This window comes from Piliocolobus tephrosceles, chromosome 13 (assembly GCF_002776525.5).
Source record: "Piliocolobus tephrosceles isolate RC106 chromosome 13, ASM277652v3, whole genome shotgun sequence".
Taxonomy (NCBI): domain Eukaryota; kingdom Metazoa; phylum Chordata; class Mammalia; order Primates; family Cercopithecidae; genus Piliocolobus; species Piliocolobus tephrosceles.
In genome coordinates this window covers 46,803,148-46,826,725 of record NC_045446.1, presented here as the reverse complement: position 1 = coordinate 46,826,725, position 23,578 = coordinate 46,803,148, and the positions used below count along the sequence as shown (strand labels likewise).

Here is a 23,578-nt window from a genome sequence, read left to right as displayed (position 1 = left end):
CTTCTGCCTCAGTCTCCCATGTAGCTGGGAATACAGACACGCGCCATCACACCCAGCTAATTTTTTTTTTTTTTTTTTTTTGTATTTTTAGTGGAGAAGGGTGGTGGCCATGATGGTCTCGATCTCTTTTTCTCTCTCTCTCTTTTTTTTTTTTTTTTTTTTTTGAGACTGAGTTTTGCTCTGTCACCCAGGCTGGAGTGCAGTGGCGCGATCTCTGCTCACTGCAAGCTCTGCCTCCTGGGTTCATGCCATTCTCCTGCCTCAGTCTCCTGAGTAGCTGGGACTACAGGCGCCCGCCACCCGGCTAATATTTTGTATTTTTTAGTAGAGATGGGGTTTCACTGTGTTAGCCAGGATGGTCTGGATCTCCTGACCTCATGATCCGCCCACCTCGGCCTCCCAGAGTGCTGGGATTACAGGCGTGAGCCATGGCGCCTGGCCACAAATTTCCTTTCTTTTGCATATATACCCAGCAGTGGGATTGCTGGATCATATGGTAGCTGTATTTTTAGTTTTGTGAGGAAACCTCCAAACTGTTCTCCATAGAGGCTGTACTAATTGATATTCCTACCAACAGTGTTTGAGGGTTCTCTTTTCTGCACATCCTCGCCAGCATTTGTTTCCCTAAGTATTTACATTCAAAAAAGTTCGAGTGAAAATCCAAGATTCTTTCTATTCCTTCTCAAAGAAGCAAAGATTTTTATTTTTTTCCCTTCACCTTTCAGGAGAGGAGGCAGGGACGGCTGTCTAACTTCTGTATATAAATGGAGAAAACCATTGTTTTTGGTCTCTCACCAAGTGTCCTGCCACTGAGGGAGGAGATTTTTTCCTGTAGGCTTTTAACACATCATGCAGGGATAAGGTCTGGGGCAAGGGAAGCTGACACACTTATTTACTGTAAGATAACTGACAAGAAATCTGTCTGTTCTACCTCCTGTATGCACTGAGGATAAAATTAATAAAGATAAATACTAAAACCCCAACATGTACTTATGTGCGTGCCCACATGCACGCTTTCAGCTGGTGGTCTATTGGGGGTCCCTAGAGAAAGGAAAAGAGCTTAGAGGACTTCCAGCAGAGAGGAGAAATTGCTACAGGTATAAGTGCTACAGGAGTAAGTGCTGGGGCACAGTAAGGAACAACCCTTTGCCTCAGAGCTTCCCCTTAGGAAGCTCCATCCTCAGGAGTGAGATGTGCCCTAAGCTGCTCTTTCTATAGCATTCATCCCAGATTGTAAGTTAATATTAATTTCAGGGCCAAGAACTATTTCTAAGCAGTTTATCTGTATTTCCTTTGATCCTCACAATTCCATGAAATAAGTTCTATTTATACCTCCTTTATAGTTGAAGAAACCAAAATGAGATTTAAGAAATGTGACTAAGGTCAGATTTCAGTTCTCACCCCCGGACATTTGGGGAGCAAGTACTGGAACCCTCATATCTTAGCCTTGGGGGTCCTGTGGTCATACAAGATCACATACCATTTTTTACTCCCAACTGTTGGCCAACTACCCAGCCCTAACAGCTGGGAGTTGGTGAGGGTTCCACATACCAAGGGAATTAATCCCTGGTGTCTTGGCCACAGGCCCCTTCCAGTGTAGGTCGCAGGGAGAGGAAAGGGGAAGAACAGGTGAAAAGGTGGAGAAAGGGCACTTCTGGGGATAAGGGTTCTCAGGGAACACCCCTCTGTGTCTGCCTTAGATCTGTTTCTCCTTCTTGGGCAACAGCCCCAATTTTCCTTTTGGAACCCACCCTTCCCCTTTACCTAGTCCATGCGGTACTGGGTGGGCTTACTCTAAACCCTGGCTACATGGGTGGGTATGTGACCCAGGTCTGGCTAATCAGGGATGGCCACACCCCCACGTTGAACTAATCAGAGTAAATCCTCAGGATTTAGCTGGAACTATTAGGAAAAAGCATGCTTTTCTCCCTGGGGTTGCACTACTTGGTAGAATACGTTTAGAATAGCAGAGGCCATCTTAGCATCATGTGAAAAGAGCCCTTCTGGGAATGAAGCCAAACAGGAGTCCAGAGACAGCACACTGGTTAATCTTATGTGTCAATTTGGCTGGGCCACAGTACCCAGATATTTGGTCAAACACATCTAGATGTTGCTGTGAAGGCATTTTCTAGATAAGATTAACATTTAAATCAGTAGACTTATCCTCCATCATGTGGGTAGGCCTCATCCAATCAGCTGACAGCTTTAAAAGAAAAAAGGTCGATGTCCTCCTAGGAAGAGAGCATTCTGCCAATGCACTGGCTTTGGCCCGGAGCTGCAATATCAGCTCTTCCCTTGCCTCCAGCTTGCTGGCCTGCCTTGCAGAGTTTGGCCCTGCTGGCCTCCACAATTGTGTGAGCCAATTCCTTAAAATAAAACTCTCTCTCTTGCTTCAATTTCTCTGGAGACCCCTGACTAACACAGATGGCCAGAATAGATACATCATTTTAATGTCTTGATCCAGCCAAACCTGACATCATATACTCCTGGGTTTTTCATTTAACTGGTCCTCTTCAATTGGGTTTCTGTCACTTGGAACCCAAAGGGTCCATTTCAAGAGGGTGTGCTTACATTGACTGAAATCTCATCTATGCGGGGCTCTGTGCCCTCCTTGGACAGGTGACCTAAGCCTTAAAGGGTGCATAGGAGTTCACATAGGCATGAGGAGGACAGGGTAGAGTGAACACATGCAAAGACACAGAGAAGCGATGGAGCATGGCAGGCCAAGGAAACCAGAGGTTGATGTGGCAGAAGCAGAGGAAGTTATTTGGCAAGAACCGGGACTGGAGAAATGGTCTGGGGGCCAGAGGATGTAGAACTTTGAATGCCAGGCTGAGGGGCACACGAAATCAGATTCCGTACATCCTTTCTTTCTCATCTACTTGAAGCAGTATAGCACTGTGGTTAATGACATGGATTCTGGAGCAGCCCTGCCTGGTCTATACTACTTACTATCTATTTAACCTCAGGTATGTTACTTAACGCCTTGGTGCCTCAGTTTCCCCAATGAAGATAACAGCATTGTCTACCTCATAGGATTCCATATAATGACTAAATGAGTCACCACACATTTAGAGTTCAGCACAGTGCTTAACAAGTAGTAAACACCTAGTAGTTAGTAACAATCTTATTCCTACAAAGGCCAGTGGCAGGTTTCCTGGGCTGCAAACCCCAGGCCGCAGAAAGACAATTGCAGCCCTCTACCCTCTCCCTGCATCAGGCAGTCCCACCTGCCTTCCCCAGGTGGCTGCTCTTGCCCGCTCTAGTTCTCACAGAGCTGTGGCCATCCTGGCTTCCAGAGAGCTGGAATTGTCATTGCAGCGACTGGAAAGAACAGGGCTCTCAGCTCTGGAAACAGATTCTTATCCACATCTTGGTCTTGGGAATTAGGCTGGAACTGGGTGAGAATAAGCTTCCCAGCCACACAGGCCCAAAGAGAGTCACAGAAGCCCAGAGGCCATAAACTCAGCCCTTTCCCCTCTGACTCCCAGATACGGAGGCGAGAGGCTCAAAGCCAGCTCGGCAAACCCTGGGGACTAGCTGTGGAAAGCAACTTCAATGAGATGCGTAGAATGCCAAAAGTTCAGAGTCAAAGGGCGTCCTCGGATTCCCAGGCTTTTTAGGTTTGTGTTTCCACTGGGTGGTGCAGAGAAAGGGCACCTCTGCCACCAACTTAGGGGGATCCTAACAAATCATTCCCTCCTTGGGTTCAATTTTCCTGAACATCCAGTGATGGGGGGTTTAGGGTCTAGGGTGGCAAACAAGGCTCATCTTGTGGGTCAGATTTGATGAGTGGTAAGTGGCTGCCTGGCTGGCTGGTTAGAAAGTGCTGGCCCATGGGCTGTCCTTGCCCTAGTTTTAGCCCTAAAATGCTCAGTCTTGGTCACTGAAGTGAATCCTGATGTCTGGTCTAGTCCTCCCACGGACTCCAGCCCCAGCAGTTTTCCTGCAGCTCCCAAAGCGAGTCAGGAGCTGATTTAGATTCTACCTCTATACAAATCCTTTGGCTCTTTCCCTTCTTACCTGGTAAATGTCAGTGTCTGCTGGAGAGAACTATGCACTCTGGGTTCAATGTGGGACAACTTTCTAATGAGAGTTCATTTCCTTGATGACAATGAAGAGAGCGTCATAAATAAGGAAGCTGAGGCCCATCGTAGCCTACGCACTTTGCCAGCCCTGGGTGACCTCCTGGCTCAGGGCTATGCCATCCACCTTCCCTGCCTCCTCTCAGTCCCCCTTTCTGCCCTGCCCAGTGCTCATCCTCCCTGCCCTTCTCCTCTAATCAGGAGCTCAAAGCCTCTTTATCGTCTCACTCACCCCAAGTCCCGATAAGCGCTGATAAACTCATTCACTCCAGCAGCAGGTGAGTTTCCAATGGTAACATTCCAGGCACTGAAAAGCTGAAGGCCTTAGTAGAAGTTTTTGCAGGTCATAAGAGGAGGTGGCCACCACCTAACAGCAGAACATTCACTGTTCTTCAGTGGTGGGGAGAAGTGTTCTGCCAACAGTCTGGAATTTGAGACATTCCAATGGGAGCTGCCTTGCCCTCTAGAGCATATGGTGGAAATGGGAGCGCATAGTCTCTGGGACCAGAGTGCCTGGCTGGAATCACAGCTCTACTACTGCCTCACCGTGTGACCTGGGGCAAGTGACCTCACCTCTTTGTATATCAACTGTCTCTTAATAAAATGAGGTTGTTGATAATAATAGTATCTGCCTTATGGAGTTGTTGGTGGGATGTATGAGCTGAGTGCTTAGAACAATACCTGGCACTTAGGCAATGCCATCTGAGTGTGGGCTGCTATCACCAGGCCCCTGAGATGGCCAGGCATGAAGCCCAGCTGTTGCAGTTTGAAAGGGCAAACAAGGGTCTAGCCTAGGCCAGGCACATGGGTGTCAGCAAATAGAAGCTCCCTCCTCTTACCTGAGTTTCGGAATTTTCTCCAGAGCCAGGTTAGGTGCTAGACAGGAAAACACAGGGAACTCATCTGTGTGGCTGCTGTCTCGGTGTGCCAGCAATTTGAAGGTCACTGTGGCTTTGTCTTCATCAAGTACATCAGAAAGCCTGGCAGTTTCTCTGCTCCCTCTCTCTGTCCCTACCCACTGATTTCTTTCAGTCCCACATGGTAGTCACTGCATTTTGGTCTGAGCCACTCTCCCCTGCCATGATTCTGGGAGGTGTTGGGAGTCTGTCTGTTTTATCACCAAGTCCTCGGGCTCCAGCTTGGTTTGCATCCATTGTGGGATGAGGTAGGGGATTCAGCTGAACGTAGGGCTGAACCTGGGGGATGGGCAGTGGGTGTGTCCCCGAGGGGCTCTCTGCAGTGTCCTACCTCAGGAAGGGGTTTCCTGTGGTCCCCTTACACAGAGGCACTCTCCCTCAGACTGCCTTCTCTTGGGACCCCAGTCCACCTCCTTTCCATACCCAGGGTTTGGTGGGGGACGAGGGACGTTGTAGTCATCCTCTGGTAGGGGTGGTGATCATGACTTGCTGCCCACAGTCTTTGCTGCCTCAGCAGCCATGGGTGGGATATGACCCCAGCCCTGGCCACAGTTGATTGGACCTGTGACTTGTCCCTAACTCAAGGGTCGCCCACTCAGGTGATTTGGCCCGATCAGATTCTACTACAGGAATGTGGAATGGGGAAACAGAGATGGGGTCAGGCGAGTCTTGCTGACACAGCCCCACTCTCTTCCTCAGAGCTAGCAGCCCTGGTTCCTGTCACCAGAAGAATTTTGACGTTCCGCCTGCCGGGCCCTCGAAGTTACGCCTTCCTGCCTCAAGCCCTTGCATCTCCCACAAGCTTCTGTGGGATGCACTTCCACCCACGGAAGGAGTGGACCCCGCCATCTCCCTCCCTCACATGCTGTTGTGGTGACCTCAGGAGAAGCATTCGTGGCCGTGATGTTCTTGAAAGAAGCTGGGGCGCCCCATATCTTGAGGTGACCCTTCGGGGCTCTGCCTTCAGCTCTGCTTTCTGGAATTCAGCAAAATCCCTGCCACACAGACTTCATCTCCTACCATCTCTGCTGAGAAGACACTGAAGCCCAGTCCAGCCCATCTCCTGCTTTCTCAACCCTCTGCTCCGAGCCAGCCCTGGCCATCTGATCACATCTTTCATGTCAGACTCAGATCACACACTGGGATCTGTCTATTACTCTTGAATAGGGGCCACAAACCTTATGGTTTTTTGATTTGCAGCCTTGAATCTGCTGCCCAAATCCATACTCACTCCTACAAGCTGGAAAAGAAATGTTTATTTTATTAATGAGCTCAGAGTAAGGTATGCAGTGACAATCCTATCAGCAATTAGAGCAGAGGCCAGAGGAGAGGGATGGAGAGAGAGAGAGACACTCCAGTGGGGTCTTATTAGGGTTCAAGGAAGGAGTCCCCCAGGGCTGGGAGAGACCGAATTCACTGGGCCAGAGGAAAGGAATGAGAGTCTGGATCCCTGAGATCTTCTCCCAAACGGCTGGCTGCTCCCTCTCCTCCATGTTGGCCTTCATTAGAGTGGCCCAAGCTGTTCCTTATCTGGCTCTGGTTCAGGGCCAAAAGGAGTTTGAGATTCCTGGGTGCTAGGTTCAGGTCCCAGGGATGCCGTCTGGTGTGTGCAGTGTGGCCTCTCTCAAGGCTGGTCTCAAGGCTTTGTGTTCATGAGGCGGGGCCGGAGCTCACTGTTTTCTAGGGGTGAATTTGGTTTCCCCTTTTGGACTTCAGAAGAAGGTCCTGTAGGGAAGTAGAAACAGCCCAGGTGGGTGAAGGCCTTGTGGGTGCACACTCGGCCCAGCCAGAGCAAGGCCCCACAACGGGGAGCACCCACCCTGGCAGCATGAGGCTCTGCCAACCTTTGGAGACCCCTCTGGGTGCAGGCCCCAAGTGGCTACACACCAGCCACAGCCACAGCACACAAGAGGCCAGGGAGAAAGCGGGAGGGACCCCTGGGATGGGGGGAGGAGGAGACTAGGAGGAACAGGGGTAAGAGTCCCTTGCAAAAGGCAAGTGACAGAAAACATAGGGCCACGCGGGCCACCGCAGAAGCCATGGTCTAGCTGGCCAACTGTCTTGGGAGCATGAGGCCCTAATGTTTTGGGAAAGTTGTAACAGAAAAGTCAAGTCCAGGCTTGGGTCTGCCCCAGATGCTGCCATCTGTGGCTTCAGGCCACACCAAACACCAGTTTCACAGCCACCTGCCAGCTCTGTCCACGGGCACATCCCTATCACAGGGTGAGAAACACATCCCACATCTGGGCTCCACGGTATATCCCACAGATAGAGCCCACAGCCAAGGAAGGGAAAAGGCAGAGAAGACAGTTTGTTCTGAGCACGGCTCAGGCCATGACAGGGCACAACAGGACATGAGCAACTCTAATCCACCAACCCTGGTTCTTTGGACCAGCCTTCAAAACCTCTTAATAGCCCTGGTTCTGGCCAAGTGTAGGGGCCAGGGTGGAGCAGGAGCTCCCAGCAGGTTGGCATTCACAGGAAGGGGAATTTTCACATTCTGTTGAGGACATCTCTTGGGGGCAATTCCAGCCAGGCTTCTTGTGGGTTCCTTCAGCCCCACATGCCTAGTTCGAGGCACTGTCTGTGTCCCACAGAGAATGGTGCCCAGGGCTTCATCCTGCTCATTTGGGTGCTGCTTGGGACCCAAAGCAGGTCCCAGGGCCGTGATGAGTCAGGACACCTGGGTCCCAAGCAAGTACTACAGACTGGGCTCTGTAGCACTTCCCCGAGGGGAGGGCTTTGAGTCTGAGGAATTCCCCTGTGGCCAACAGCAGACCCTGGGCAGGACTTCAGGGATGACGCCTTGTGTACTCTCCAGACGCCAGTCCAAAGAACCTGCTGACAGCATGGGCAGCAGATGGCCACTGCACACAGCAGGGACAGACAGGGCCCTCTGGCCCGCCTGCCTATTCACCGTGGGCTCCAGCTGCAGGAGGAACCCGTGTCTGTGCACGGCAGCACGGTCTTCAAGGAGCTTTCGGACCGGCTGGGGGCTTTCTGCTGCGGAGGAGGGAAGAGAAGCACTATACACACAGAGCAGAGCAAGAAACACAAAACAGGCTTGGTTACTCCCAGGCAGAGCTCCGTGGGGCCTCTCCTTTCACTGGGCTCCTGCCTCGGGTTCTGCCTAGCCTCTGGGTTCCAGAATTAGGAGCTGCCGGACCCTGGTTTCTCCAAGACATGTGTAGAGCTCAGACTCTGCTGGCCACGGGGAGCAGGCAGGCCCAGCCATGACAGGGAGGCAGGGCGTGGTCAGTGAGTGGGTGAGTGGTGGGTGGGTGAGGGCTGGGGAGGTGACGGGATGAGGTGAGGATGGAGTTGAGACACCACACAGAGGCAGAGAAACAGAGAAAGGCAGACAGATAAGAATGGATGCAGAACGACAAGGACAGAGGAGCAGGGACTCAGAGACAGGGATGGAGAGAAACAGGAAGAAAGAATAGGAGACAGTAAGAGAGAAAGGGGACTGGGATGAAGGGGAAAGAGGGGGGCTGATAAGAGGTTGACGGGAAGGAAGGAGAGGGCGAAAGACAGACAGAGAGGGAGGAGAAGAGAAGACAGAGAGATCCACAGGACAGAGACAGACACACAGGGAATCACAGAGAGACAGACTAGGCCAAAGCTCCCTGGAGATCCCACAAGGTGGGGACAAAAGCCTGTGGTCCTGGCTGCCTAGAGCACAGTATGAGTGAATGCAGTTAGACACCAGGAAGACCTTCCAGAGAGTGAAGGATGAACACAGACACCTTCTAACCATCTACTAATGGGGTAGGGGAGAGAGTTCTGAGTGGGGAATAACAATCCTGGGTCTTTGTCCCAACATCACTGCTTACTCGGTCTAAGACCTCGTGCCTCAGTTCCCCAGAGTAAAGAAGAATTTGGACAAGACTGCCTGGGAGGCAGCTCAGACACTGCTTAAGGACAATGACTTAGTTCTAGTCCAGGAGTTTTCTAGGAGCTCTGGCTAGGAGAAGCTGCGTGCTTGGGCCATTCCTTCAGGCTGGGAGAAGGCTGGGGGTGGGCTGGAGAAAGGTGGCTGAGATTCTGGAGAAGGAAGAGGAGGTTTCAGGCTAGGTGGCTGCACACACTTACAGCTCATCATCATACTCCTTTGGGGGGCAGACAGCAACCACAAGGTCGATCCAGTCCTGTGGGGAGAAGCCGCGTGACTCTGGGGCACACTCAGTTGGATGGTGTGTCTGCTCCGACACTCCATCCCCATTTCTGGGCCCCATGGTCCAGGACCAGCCAGCCTGCACCTTCTACCCATGGGCACACATGGGCCCCACTATGGACTGCCATGGTCTGAGGATGTTTCTAGTCTCTGAGGCTTCGGGACTATAGAGGCCAGGGCTGCAAGGCGCTCGAGTGATACTCAGCTCCCAAATGTTGATCTATGGACCGGGGACAGGCAGCAACCTCAGAATCACTTGGGGGAACTTCTTAAAAGTGTAGACTTATAGACTTGGCCTCTAGAAGTCAGGGGTGAGTCCTGGGAAATAGTGCTTTTAACAACCTCTCTAGGTAATTCCGATGCACTTTCTGATGCACAACCAAGTGGGGGACTTCTGGCCCAGCTTTTTGATCCTAACACCTGAATCCCTTTTACTGCCATCCTTGACTTGCCCCTCATTCCCTCCTTGGCTTGGATGTATCCCCTGAAAAGTATCAGAAATATCACTGGGCCCCTCTACCATGAACTAGTTCCTAATATTGAGCTGAAATCTCTCTCTCTCCCCTCCAGGACTTCCCTCCATCCAATCCAGGTCTTCCCTCAAGAATCAGAGAGAACACTTCTGCTCCCTCTGCCCTAATGCAGACCTTCAGATAATCAGATCGTCATCATGTTACCTGTGAGTCTTCTCTTCTCCACATCCCTTCATGTGGTAGCTTCCTTGGCACTGAACTTAATACCTCAGGCTCGGCTGCCTGCATACAGTTGCACAGGTTGTGCATTGCACAGCGTGAGCAGGCACCATTCACACTACAGTCTGTAAAAGGGCACCCCCTCAGACTGTGCAGTGCACAGCCTGGGCAACCTTATGCAGTGGCCCTGACCCAGGTGGGTGTCTAATGATCGCAGAGCAGATTCCCACCAGCCCCTCCTTCATCCTGGGTTCTCTGCTTTTGTTAATGCTTTCTGGTAGCCCCCAGAATTCTCTTGATTCTTGTTCAGTGTGCACTTAGAAAATACCTTAAGTCCTTTTCTTGGGTGACCTGTCATGCCCTGGCTTCTGGAGTCTGTTTGAGCCACTGGCTTTTATGTTCCAAGGTCAGGAATTGACATTTATTTTTCTGAATCCCATCTTGTCAGATTTAAACCACTGGCTGGATGGGGTATGTGGGTGTCACCAAAGTGTTGCCTGGACCCCAGATGCCTGCCCTGGGATGCGGCATCTGATTGTGAGGCCTGGCTGCAGAGGCCAGGGTTTGAGGCAGGCAGGTGAGGGAGGAAAGGAGGGAGGGGACTTATTCTTACCCCACCCTGATTCCAGGCCTTCTGCAGGGCAGCCTCAGCCTCCGCCAGGGTGTAGTCTGTCACAGTCTTGCCGTTGACTGCCATGATCTCGTCCCCTTTCACAATGCCACCTGCAGGCAGATGAGGCTGATTGGCCAACAGGGCTGTATGTGACACGTGCCTGGCCCAGGGCTTGGCAAAGAGGGGTCATTGCCGGACCGCAGAAGAGACCTGAACCTGGGTTCTGAAAGGTCATGTGGACTCAGAAAGCATGAGGGGAAACTAGCCACCTGGTTAGTGGCTAGTCAAAGGGCATTTTGCCCCTATCCCATCCACATCCCCTTACCCCAGCTCAGGAGAACCGGGACATCATTAATGATGAGCCTCTGTTACTACAGAGGGAGACAGACCTGCATTTCCAGCACAGTATGAGGCCTGAGTCAATTCTGCCAGCCAGCCCTCCCCGTTGCACAGTCATGCTGGCCTCTTCAGGTCCCTGAGCTGCCACTGCTCTCTCCTGCCTCAGAGACTTCATGTTGCTGTTCCCCACCTTGCTTTCTCTTCTTCTAGGTCTGAGAGGAAATGTCAGAAGGGGCTTCTCTGACCCCCACTCAGTTGAATGTAGATCTTGCCTATTCTCTCATAGCATCCCGGTCTTTTCTTATTTGGCATTTTTCACAATTTGTAATCATTAATCTGTTTGTTTACTTGTTTACTGATGGTCTCTCCCACCATGCTGTCAGCTCCACGTGGGCAGGGATTGTCTTTCTGGTTCACCATAGTACCCCAGCACTTAACATAACGCCCGACACAAAATAGGACCTCAGTAGATATTTGCTGAATAAATGAATGCTGTAATAAGGTGCTTCTGGAAGAGATGCCTGGGATCTAATACTTTTGGGGAAAGCTGAGTTATAAGCTGAACAGAGCTACCCACTGCAGGATTTGTCAGTCTTTAATGTGCTAACATGCACTGTGGCTTTCCAACAGGTAGACAGATTGTGTGTCGTTTACCACACCTCTTCGACATCAGAGCCCATTTTGGAGGAATTTCCCCCAGTCCTGATGTCCACAGAATATTCTCCAGGTCACATTGAAATAGATCACCCAGGAGACTTGTGGGCATGAAGGCCCATAGGAATGTGGTGTATGATACTGACAATGGCGGCCATGGCGGCTTAAAACACACATGCTCCTAGGAAAGTCATCAGTGGCTGGTTATGTTCAAAGCGGTGCAGGACCAAACCATAGAAAGCAGTTGCCTCTGTGCAGGGCAAGTGGGGATGGGTGACTTTCACCTTTTCATTTTGTACAAATCCAAGACAGAATCTCAGGGGTAACAAGGCAGTGGTTGGGTTGGGGCTTTGTAAGTGGGAAGGACCCAGGAGAGTCACCTGTCCATGCTGGTCCCCTCTCTCTGCTAGACACAGCAGGCAGGTATCACAGAAATGTCACCAGGTGACAAAGAAATGAAGACAGAAGAAGAAGGGGGGGCCTGGGTGAGCACTGATAGGTTGGGGCAGCTGCCCAGTTGGGCAGGACCCCCTTCTATGACTGAAATGAAAGCTTAGAGTGTGAAGTCACTGAGGGCATGAGTGCAGAGTTGGACTTGTACTCAGGGCTCCCAATACCCATACCTCACCTTAGTAACCCACAGAGGCCTAGTTGCCAGCCCCCAAGGGCCTTTTCCCCTGTTTCCTGCCCCTTACCTCTTACCACCTCCATTCTACCTCCTATAGCTTGTGGTACAGCCTGCCTCCAGCCTAGGACTGCCTGGAAGGGATCTGCTCATAGGATCCCCCACTCTGGCCTGGGAAGGTAAGAGGCCTGGGGCTCCTCCTCCAAGGGCACCTACATTTCCACAAAGGGCCACAAAGGACTCAGGAGCTTCCTTGACATGGAAGAAGAAATCACCAATGGAGGGGTTTCAGACACTGACAGGTGAAGGGGGTGATGGTTTGAAGCAAGAGACTGTGCCTGGGGTCTACAAAGGTTTCACTCATCAGCAGAGGGTGTTTTTGTAGATAAGGGATAAAGAACAAAACAAAATGAGAAGAAAGACACAGGGTATGGGGGCCTCTGGCCCTCTGGGAAGGGACAAGGCTGCAGAAGACCTCCAACAGAGGTGGCACTTGCGCCGGACAGTAAAGCAAAATGACCAAACTGCCTGAATTAAATCCTGCCTCTGCCTTCTCCTGGCTGTGGGTCCTTGAACAAAGACTTTAATCTCTCTGAGCCTCAGTTTCCTCAGCTGTAAAATAAGAATAATAACAGAACCTGCTTTCAGGGTTGTTGCGAGGATTAAGTGAGTTAATATCCATGAAACGCTCAGATACAGGACTGTGAGCCAGATGAATATTTTCTGGCACAAATAGCTTCTGGCTAGTTCTGGCCAAATGTTTGGCTCTTACCATCACTGAAAGGACAGGTAAGGTTTTGGGGGTTTCCACGTACTGTTCCTCTTCCTCAAAAGCCCTTTCTCTCCTTCGCGAGGCTGACATTGACTAACGATCAGCTCACAGTTCGCCCTTCTGAGGAGCGCTCCTGGCCTCCAGCTTCCTCTTGGTGGGTTAGGGGCCCCTCAGAGTCCCCACAGCTTCCCTCCGCTCTGAGTTTTCCATCAGCCCTTAGCAGACCATGCTGTGACTTTCAGTATGTGGCAGTTCTGAGCCCGTCTCCCACCCTGGCTGGGGACTGCTGAGGGCACAGTGGCATCTGGCTTGGCTGTGTACTCACAGGTCCCGGCACCATCCCATACCCCCAGGGATTGGACAGGCAGCCGGATGGATGGACCTGAGTGGGAGGGCATCTCTCCAGCAACCGTCAGCCCACTCCAAGTGGTCACCTGTTTGCTTTCCTGGAGGACCCCGTCTAATCTCTGTTCCAGGAACAGAAAGCTGTTCCTGGAAATCAGTCACAAGATGGTGGAGGGAGGCTGCGGACACCAAGAGGAAAGTATCATCCCCACACCTGGGTGTGGCTGGTCCCTACTCACCATGCTGCTCAGCAGCTCCCCCCTCGTACACAGCAGAAACAACCACCTTCCCAATGGGGGAGTCCACACCGCCTTCCAGGGCCAGGTCTAAGGATCCCTCCTGGTTAGAGGAAAACAGACCTTAGGGAGCCAAGCAGACAGCAGCCTGTGGACCCCTGGGCACCAAGGAGTCTCTTGACAGAGCCACAGTAAGAGCGGGAGAAGCCATCAGGAGAAAACGTGGCCTCGGTGCCAAGTGGAGACTGGGTATGTGGCCCTACAACAGAGGGGCATCTCCATAAGAGAGGAGAGGACAGTGGGGACCTGAGAGGCCACCCAGGAGTGACCTTGAGAGTAGAAGCAGGGAACCAAGGCAGGAGGGGCAGGTGCAGAGAGGGATGGCGGCCCACCGGCCTCCACATGCCCAGGTACCTTCTTAATGCGTAGGAGCCGGACGTCCTTCCCCATGATCTGCTCTGGGGTGAACTACAGGGAAAAAGACAGTGGGAAGCTTTGAGCTGGCCTGAAGGATGGCGCTGGGGGTAGGGCTGGAAGAGGAATTCAGGCACCTATGGGACACGGGGCCCCACAGAGCACATGGGCAAGGGGACGGTGCCCAGCCCCACCCCTACTGGTCTTCAACTGGGGGTTCTAGGCCCCATGGGGACAGTGGACACACACACGTGTATGTGCACCATACAGTTCACACTGGAATGCCCTTTGGAAGGAACCTTCGTGGGAAGAGCAGCTGGAGCATCATTGGGCTCCTCTGGGCCCCACCTCATCCCAGGACCCCAGGGCCCAGAATGCACCACTATCAAACATTCTAACCCCACCCTGCCCTGTTCCTAGGGTTTCTCCTCTGGGAGAGAAGAGTCATCTCTTACCACGGAGTAGGGGTCGAAGCCTTCCTCATATTTCCGAAAATCCTGGAAGCAAAGGGAGGGCCTTAGGGCAACAGAGCAGAGGCCCTTGAGGGTCAGGGCCAAGGAGGAGGAGGGTGAATGGTCAGAATCCAAGGGTCAGAAGTGAGGGACAGGGCAGGGGAAGGCTGGGCCAGGGTGGGGGATGCAGACAGGAGGCTGGCAGCCCCAGCAGCCAGGGCATTCCTGTGCAGGGACAAGCCGGAGGCTGAGGAAGACTTTAGAGGATCTCTTCCCTGCCCTGCTTCAGTGGCACAAGCGTCAGGGGCTGCAGGGGCACCAGTGACGTCTAGATGGTCTGGAGAGGCAGCGTCTGCCTTGCTGAAAGTCTCAGCCCAGCCTCAAATCCTTTAGGCCCCACCTCATCTCTTTCAAGTCTCCACTGGAGCAGGCCCAGACCCTGGGGGATGAAGCCCAGGGTGTCTCCACCCAGTGCTCTGACCCCACAGGAGGGGAACATCCAGCTTAAGAGAAGGCTGTTCCTGGAAATCAGCCACAAGATGGTGGAGGGAGGCCACGGACACCAAGAGGAAAGCAGGTGGTGTCAAGAAGCTGTGCTTGCCTGGGGCTTGGCAGTGTTCTCATGTAATGCTCACCTAGAGGCAAGAGGCCTCCTCAGATTCTAGGGAGCGCAGGTTGGCCCTTTAGCTAGGGGAGAATGGAGGACACACGGCTCAGGGGACCTGGCTTGATGGGGGATGCTGTGGGGACAATGGCTCCAGGCTGTAGAAACAAGACAGTGAGGTGGCACCTGAACACATAGTGAGGTAGTGCCTGAACTAGGTGGCCTTCCTTGGGAGTCATACACAGTGAATGGGAGCCAGGGGCACACCCAGGCTGAGGGGCCAGGATGCTAAGCACAAGGGCAGCAGAGCCACGGCTGGTTCCCATGGAAGGTGGGAGCGGAGGAGAGCCCTGTGGCAGGCCTCGCCGTCTGAGTGGAGGCACCCACAGCATGCAGGTCCCTAGACCACACCAAGTGTCCCCTGGGGCCCATGGTCTGCGTGGCGGGGAGGCCACAGACTCCTCTATCCTCAGAATGCACCAACTAAGTTCCAGGCACAAGACGAGCACCAAATATCAGCAGACAGATCCCTAAGCATCTGCCTGGCATCCCTCCTCACTTGCCTTAATCACCCAGGCTCAACCCCAGGAGGCCATGAGCTCAGCTCAGCTTGGAGGCTACATCCAGGTCAGTGTGTGGGCAGCGGACAGAGGAGGGGGCACAGCGAATGCACGGGCGAGAGGGATCATTGGGCAGGGTGTGGAGTCGATGCTCTGTGACTTTGAGGGCCCTACTTGCTCTGGCTGTTTCTCCTGGAAGGCTGAGCACTGCTGGCTCTGGCCTCCTTGCTCCATGATCCTGAGAACAAGCTGTCAGGGATGGGCCAGATGGCAGGTACTTGTGTTTTATGTGAATTTAGATCAGAGACTCATAAGTCACAGCAGCTGGTCAGCCCTTAAAGAGGCAGCCCAGCCCCACATTCAACAGAGGAAGAAACTGAGGCCCAGAGAGGTGATATTCATGCCCAAGGTCACCCAGGCAGTGGGCAGGGGAGCAAGGGTTTGACTCGAACTCTGGAGCCTAGACTCCACACTTCCCTGCCTCTCTCCCTGGGAGGGCTGTTTGTGCCCTAAACTGCCAGGTCCTGGAAGGCCTCTTTTGTGATGATAGTGCTTTAAGGCAGGATGGTACAGTGTTTAAGAGCACAGGCTGCAGAGACCAACCTCCTGGATTCAAATCCAGGGATCGACATTAGCTGTGCCATTGTGGGCACATTTTCAAATCTCTCTGCTTCAGTTTCTCATAGAGAAAATGGGTATGATAATAGCACTTACCACCCAGGGTTGCTGGAAAGATTAAATTGACAAATTCCTGGGCTGGGAGCAGCCTCTTTTGCTGACACCTGTGTCTCACTGCACAGTTGATACCATCCCTCTGCTCCCTGCCTGTAGTCAAATCAGCCTGTGGTCTGATGGTGGGTTATCAGTGAGGAGGCTGGAGAAGCCCGGGCTGGCTGCAAGATCTCCCTCTGTCCTGGGGTTTCTTTCATTGGTGATGAAACAGCCAATCCAATGATTGGCTCTGTGGAGGTACCCCAGGAGGCAGGGGGGCAGGTGGCTGCCTGCCCAATGCCACTCAGAGGACCAGCAAGGACTTCCATGCCCCTGTGCACAGGAGTACCCTAGGCACAGGGAGGACCTCAGCTCCCACCTCTTCCCTGACGCTGGTTCAGTGTGAGGCAGGGTTGGTGAAGCTGTGATCTGCCCGGAGGAGAAGAGGGGAAGGTACAGGGAGACACCTAAGCAGCCCCTTCCCTCCCTCACAGGGCTGCAGCGAGGGCCCATCTTCGCCTCTGTGGGCCTCTGAGGGTTCCTTCTGCCCTGCTCCTCTCTGGACAAAGAGCAGCAGAAGAGGTGAGTGCCCAGGGATCCTGCTGCTTTCTCAGCTCATGCATGGGGTCTAACAAGCCCTGGGTCCCCATCTGATATGAAATCCTCCCCAACCCCTACACAGGAAATGGAGGACACAGCTCTGGCCTGACGCTTGGTGGCAGATGGGGCCGCTGTGGACCTGACCAGGTACTCCCAGAGACAAAGAAGTGGCACAGAGTGGGAGGGATGGGGGGTGGTGGGGAGACCCCCAGACACACAGTGGGTATCAGTTTACTTGTCTGAATGCTGTCTGATAAACCACCATCCTCTTCAACATCTCCTGTGGCTGCCAGAGGAGAAAAAAAAAAGTTCCACACTGGATGTTACCAAAAGGTCTTGTCTGCCCCCTGGTGCCAGGCCTCGGGCCTGCCAGCCTGGGGCTGCCCTGCCAATGTCCTCCCCGAGCAGACAGTCTGGCTTATGTTAAGGGCCTGCTCAATGCCCAAAGATGCTACCCAGTTGTCGTCAAGCAGACACCACCACTTGACATTAGCCAGAGACCATGACATGGATGCATCCGCACGCTGTCCCAGGAGCAAAAACTTAGCTCTCTGGGGAGCTGACGGGACAGCTAGGGCCCAAAATAAATATCTCAGCTGTCCTGTCTTGACATTTGGATACAGTTTCCTTGAAAGGGAAGTTAAAATTTTGACATGACTATCTTCTCACTGTGCATGGGAGGCCAGCCAGTGGTCGGCACCTCTGGGAGGTGCACATGAATCTCAATTCCCTTAGCTGTCAGTAACTGAGGCTGGTGGACATTTCCCACTTCCCCAGGATCACACCTCAGACTCCCAGTCCCAGTGAGAAGTAAGAAGTAAGTTGGAGAAGAGGAGTGAACCTGCTCTGGCCAGTTCTCCATCCGAGGGTGTTTCTTGCCAGGCCACAGCAGGCCTTAGGGCAGGGGCCAGGGCACCTGGAATCTCTGTAGGTTTTGGCAAGATGGCAACGAGGATAAGAGTGTGGGCTTTGGAGCATGAAAGGCATGAGGGTAAGTATTAAGTCCAGGCTCTGCCTGGGGCACCTGGTGCCCCTCTGGTAACCTCTCTAAACCTCCCTTTCCTTGCGTGTTAAACAGGATGACCACAGGAACCATCTCACAGTTCTGCTGTGAGAATTAATTGAGGCTATGCAGAGCCTGGCACATAGTAGGCTCTTCACAGGTCTTAGCGAATATTATTACTTTTAGACAGAGCTCCAGACTGTCAATCAAGTGGGAAACAGAAATTTCATTGGTCATGTCAACATCCACTTACACCCATGTGGCCTCATCTCTTGGCCAATAAGAAGGTTAAGAGATGGCATCTGTGATCTGCATTTTTGTCCCACCTCACTTGCCCTCCACTCCAGAGACAGCAGAGCCCAGGGGAGGTAGCCCTGGTCTGCTCCTCTAGAGACAACCTGGAGGGGACCCAAGGGGCTTACCAGAACTTCAGATTTCACAGCTGGCCTGTAGATGAAATTAGGCTCCTGGTGGACCATGACAGGTTTGGAGATGGTGGACACGCCAGGGCCTCGTGGAGGCTGTGGGCTTGGGCAAAATGTCTACAGGAGTTAGTTTAACAGGGACCCAGGTGAGGTCATGGTAGGGTGGCCAAGGCCAGCCATGCTACTTCTACACACATGCAAATCTACACCCATGCACATGCGAAGCCAGCCTGGTTCATTCAACCTGCTGGAGGTCCTGGGTGTGTGATCTTCACAGAGAGATGAGAAGTCCATTGGCCACAGTGTGGGCTGAGACCACAGAAACTACCGAGTGGCTCTAAGAAATCAGATGCTTGAGCTAGAGCCTGGCTTGGGGTTGCCTGCAGCCAGTGTCACCCAGGAGACACACTTTCAGACCCCTCTCTCAGCGGTCATGGGTGCTATCCAGTGTCCCTTGTCTTTAAGGGCTGTCTCTTTGGCCACAGCTCCAGTCCCTGGACCACAGTGTGAAGCATCTGCTGCTCCTAGTGGGTAGGCACATAGTCTCTAGAGGCCATGGGGTAAGGACTAGGAAGAGTGGCATCCAGGGGAGCTGATGCAACCTGTCTGCTTGGCTCTAACCCACTTGATCTCCTTGGGCAATATGTATCAAATCAGTTCACAACCCTGCCCCAAGCCCTCCCAAGAATCCCCATCGACTACTGAGCTCATTGGCCTGACCCCCAAGGCCTTTCATGAGCTTCTCTATCTTCCTTTTCAGCCTCATCTCACTCCTCACCACCCTCCTCACACTGCCTAGCTTTAACCTCAAAAAAATGCCAGGCTTTCTTGCCTTGAGGCCTTTACACGTGCTCTTTCCTTCTTCCGCTTTACCTCCCAGGTCTTAGGTTGGGCATCACTGCCTTCTGGAAGCCTCTCTTGAGCCTTCCTCTCCTCCACCCCTCTTCCTTATTATAGCACCTGTGCTTCCTCCATCTCCACCCTGATGGTGTGGCAGGTGCCTACTTTTCTTTGTTCCCCACCAGACTGTCTTGAGAAGGGAGACTGCAGCTGTCTATCTAGCAGGGGCTCCCAGTGCCCTGCATAGTGCCTTGGCATATAGTAGGTGCTCAATAAGCATGTGTTGAATGAATAAATGAATAACTAAATAGTATGGTGAGTACTACATAGGACAGTGCCTGTGTATAGATCTGGCCCTGAAAATCCCCCTATGGTAGGTGCTGGTGTGACAGGCACAAGTGTCAAGCCAACACAGGTGTTTGTTTCCATGACTTGGAGCCTGCTGGTGACTGGGCCAACTGTGTGGGCGTGTGGTCACTCACATTTTCTGCTGCAGCACTGATGACACCTTGCCAGGGGCATGCAGGGAGGAAGAGGGTGGGTGGTACAAGGGTGAGAGGTGGGCCAGATGAAGCCAACCAAACAACAATCCCCTGGACTTTGAGGCTGGGACAACCCTGGCTTTGATGTCGCTTACGACATTTATGGTCCAGTTCTTCAGAGGCTCCTTATGTTGGGGGGGCTTTTTGCCTTCCCTGGGCTCTGATCAGGAACTAACAGTGGGAACTTCGTGATGCCTTGAAGTATCTGAGAAATCTGGACTCTGCCTTGAATCTTGACCCTGACTCAAAGTGTTGCTGAGACCAACTGAGATTGCTAAGATCCCAGGTTTGTAGCTTCACCCAAATTTTCTTGTACTCTGGACTATCAATAACCATAGTTAACGTCTACTGAACATGCACGATGTGCCTGCCTCTCTTGCCATTCTTAACTTAGAATGTGTTCATATATTAACTTATTTGATTTGAATAGGTAGCTGCCGTTAACATTCCTATTTTTGGACAGGGATGCCCAGGCTCAGATAGATGAAGTAGCATGTGTTCAGTCATCTAGCTAGTAAGTGGCAGAGCCAGGATTCAAACCCAGGCAGTCCGACTCCCTGCTACTCCAACTTGCCATATTTATGTTCCCTGCACTTACAATGCCCTTGCTCCCATCCTCCACATGTTGCCAGCCCTCAAGGCTCAGCTCGTAAGCGCTCTACTCCACAGAGGTGTCTTCAACCTTCAGTTAGAATGAATCCCTCCCATAGCGCATGGCTTATGCATATTTTATAGCAGAAGCTTGCCTGGGCAGCAGCTCATCCTTCAGATGGCAAGGTCCTGGAAAGCACAGGCATGTCAATCTCCTCCATATCCTCTTCAGCACTGCTCCCCTCTTCCCCTCACAGAGAGAGGCCCCAGGCAGGTACTTAATCAATGTGGAATCAAATTTATTGAGGAAAAGCTACTGCTCATCTTGATGGAGGCCACTTACAGAGAAAAATGTGCAAGGCTAACTCAGCCCTAGAAACCAGCTCCTGGCTGGGCTCTGGGGGGAAGATGTCCCCAGAACAGGCAGATTTCTTCCTATCGAAGCTGCAGGGCTCACAATCCCAACCAGAGGTCCTGAAAGGGTCCCTCTGAGAGTCTCCCCCTGGAAGCCGCAGCCTTGCTGGCATCTGGCACTTTCTTCACTCCCACCTTCTTTGTAAGCTCTCCTGAGTGCTCTGGATGCTTGTCCTGCTCTCCATGCAGGAACTCAAATCCATGCAGGGACAGTTAATAAAAACCACTGGTCAGGTGCTACTGACTATGCCCTCCCTCAGCAAGCCCTGCTACCGTCAGCTGACATGAGATGCTTTTGCACTGACTCAAGCCTGGCCTCATGGCTACGGGAGCGGAATAATATTTTGTTTTTCCCTTCATGGGATCCAAGCTCCGTGTCTTCCTCAGAGATTGCATGTTTCAAAATAGTCTTTGGATTACAAATAATTAATAAGAAATATGTCTTTTTCAGAAAGACACGGTTCATCTTCCTAACATCCAAGAAAAACATTCCTATTCTTTTAATAGTAAATTATTTCTAGGAACTCTCTCTTCATTTTTTCTATAGCGGGAAATTGGCCAGAAATTTCTGGGTGTTACACTTCAAGCCAGTGCAGTTGGCCAGTACCGTAGAAAACGGCACTGGAGTGTCCTAACACTGCATTTGATGGTACAGCATTACCTGTGCCCTGCTTCCTCCTCCCCTCCCTTTTCTCCTGCTAGATCAGGAGTCATTTCCCATATTCAAGGCTTTCTGGGATACTATCAGGAAATGACTGGATGTGACAGAGTGCTGGCTATTCACTAACATAGCCTTCCAAGTCCTGCATTGAAAGTTACCAGCCTACACTAGCAAAGAAGAGCCAAGAGAGAGCAATGACTATCAAATGGACACACTGTTGCTTACCCCAAAGGTCCCAGGCCATTCATCATACAATATAGCACTTCAAAATCAGTGGGAACCATATACATGCAGGATGTCCATGCATGCACACGGAGGGGACATTCCTGGAAAATGGGGTGAGATGATGTTTCTTTCTGTCTCCACTCTCGGAAGCAGTGGAGGACATGGGAAACAGCAGTTCTCCCCACTCTTCCTACTTCCAAACATAGCATGCGGAACAGGGAGAGTACCTTTGGGGTGGGTGGGAAGCTCCGTTCAGGGACAGGGGAGTTGGTGGGCTTCCCACTGTGGTTCTTTGCCTCCCAGTCCTCCACTGGATTGCCTGTGTCCCCAGTGCGGAAGGGGTGGTTGCCCAATGCTTCTTCCAGTGCCGAGGGCAGTGGGCGGGTGGGAGTGAGGTCTTGGGTGGGAATGGATGGAGGGGGAGGGATGGGAATGGGGGGTGGAGTGCGCTGCACCCATGGGGAGGATGAGGCACTCACATGGCCAGATGAGGGAAGGACAGGGGGCGCTGGGACCTTGTGGGGTGGGTTGGAGGGTGGAGGGTGGGGCATCACAGGCAAGGCAGAGGGAGTCTTGGGGGGATAGTAGAACATGTCCAAAGGGATGTCGTCCAAGTCAGTGGTGTGCAGGTGCAGTCCGCCTGCGAAGCGTCTCAAGGGTGGGGCCAGGGGAGACACAGAAGGCAGAGGAGGTGGGGGCCCTGTGGTCATCTGGGGGGATTGCAAGGAAGTTCTGTAATTGTGACTCTGATTGGCTCTCCACTTCGCAATACATCGAGCACTATGCTCTTCTACTCTGTTTCTCTTGCTACTGGAGACCCACTACCCTTAAACCAGAACAATGGGGTGCCAGTCCTCTGCCACCTGGATGCCCAGCTGAGCCCATACTAGGCTGCTGGTAAACAGTACCCAAATGCAGGAGAGCCCCAAGTTATGCCATCTGTGGATGGTAAGGTGTTCACATAGTTCATCCTCTAAACTGGAATGCCCTTGAGAGTGTCAGGGGGACTCTTAGTCATGATGCCAGGACAACAGGCCTAACTGGGACTATCTCAGATGAGCTGGGACTTAGTGTCACTCTGGGAGTATACCCAGAAATACAGACGTATCTCTCCTCCCCAAGAGGGGAGTGGGCTGGTAGGGGTGGGCCTGGACAGTGGATGGGCACCTGTGAGGCTAGTGACGTTTGCTAGTTGCCATCTCACCTCCCACTGTCCCCACAGTGGATCATTCTGAAGGCAGCAGGGGGGTCTGTGTGGAAAGAAGGGCTCTGTTACCTCTGAAATCTCATTATCAGCAGAGGAAATCTGCTCGAGGCGCGTTTGACAGAGCCTCTCCACCCAATATTGAATCTTTTCCGATTCTTCAAGGTCTTCCCGCTCTGTCTCAGACACCTGGGACCCAGGATCGGCGCAGAAAGGAGAGGACAAAGGGCACATTTGAATAACATGTGGACAGAAATAGCATGAAAGCACTCCTTTAAAAACTCCAGAGTACTGTGAGGTGCATCAGCTATCTAGAAGGAGACCTGGGCTTGTTCCAACTGGCCCTCAAGGAGGTGGCAACGAGGGAGAAGAGAGTGGCGGGGTGTCAAGTTCACTAAGCAGAACTTGTAGGCAAAATCAGAAAAGGGGCTTATGTATTGTGAGGGATTAGCTGGATCCCAGATCCCCATGAACCCTGAGGCTCTTATGATTTTCCAAGAATGGTGTTTTTTAGCCTCCCCCCGCACATTCCAAGAGTTTAACTTGACTCTTTTTTTTTTCCTGCTCCATTCTGCCTTGCCCTCAGGAGCACAATCTTATTTTTAATTTTGTAGCTAATTTGTTCATAATGTCAGACCTAATGCATTTCACATTTTCCAGGACTTCTCTGGTTTTATAATCAAATGAAATTGGCATTCTGATTCATGGATGCGTTAAAGAGAAGCAGAAACAATGATACCTCCTACAGCTGAGGAGTTAAGGTTACCCATCTCACCTAGCATAGGAATTATTCATGGTGGAAGGTTGCTTTGGACATGTCTGCAGGGGAACAGCCTCAGATATATTCCCAGGATGATGAGGTCGAGCCTCAGACACA

General features: G+C 52.1%; 1 protein-coding gene across 4 annotated transcripts in view; it reads right to left on the bottom strand.

Annotated features, from left to right (window-relative positions):
* Positions 1 to 6,239: 6,239 nt before the first annotated feature.
* Positions 6,240 to 23,578, bottom strand: part of USH1C (USH1 protein network component harmonin) — a 47,818-nt gene continuing 30,479 nt past the window's right edge. For 2 of the 4 annotated variants that reach the window (XM_023230842.2, XM_023230843.2), the window contains 6 exons: positions 14,325 to 14,366; positions 13,870 to 13,923; positions 13,459 to 13,558; positions 10,485 to 10,594; positions 9,098 to 9,153; positions 6,240 to 6,727 (listed from right to left, as the gene is read on the bottom strand). In XM_023230842.2, the coding sequence (XP_023086610.1) occupies positions 6,715 to 6,727; positions 9,098 to 9,153; positions 10,485 to 10,594; positions 13,459 to 13,558; positions 13,870 to 13,923; positions 14,325 to 14,366 (375 nt within the window). In that variant the 3' untranslated portion in view covers positions 6,240 to 6,714. The other 2 variants (XM_023230844.2, XM_023230841.2) reach the window with 2 other exon arrangements.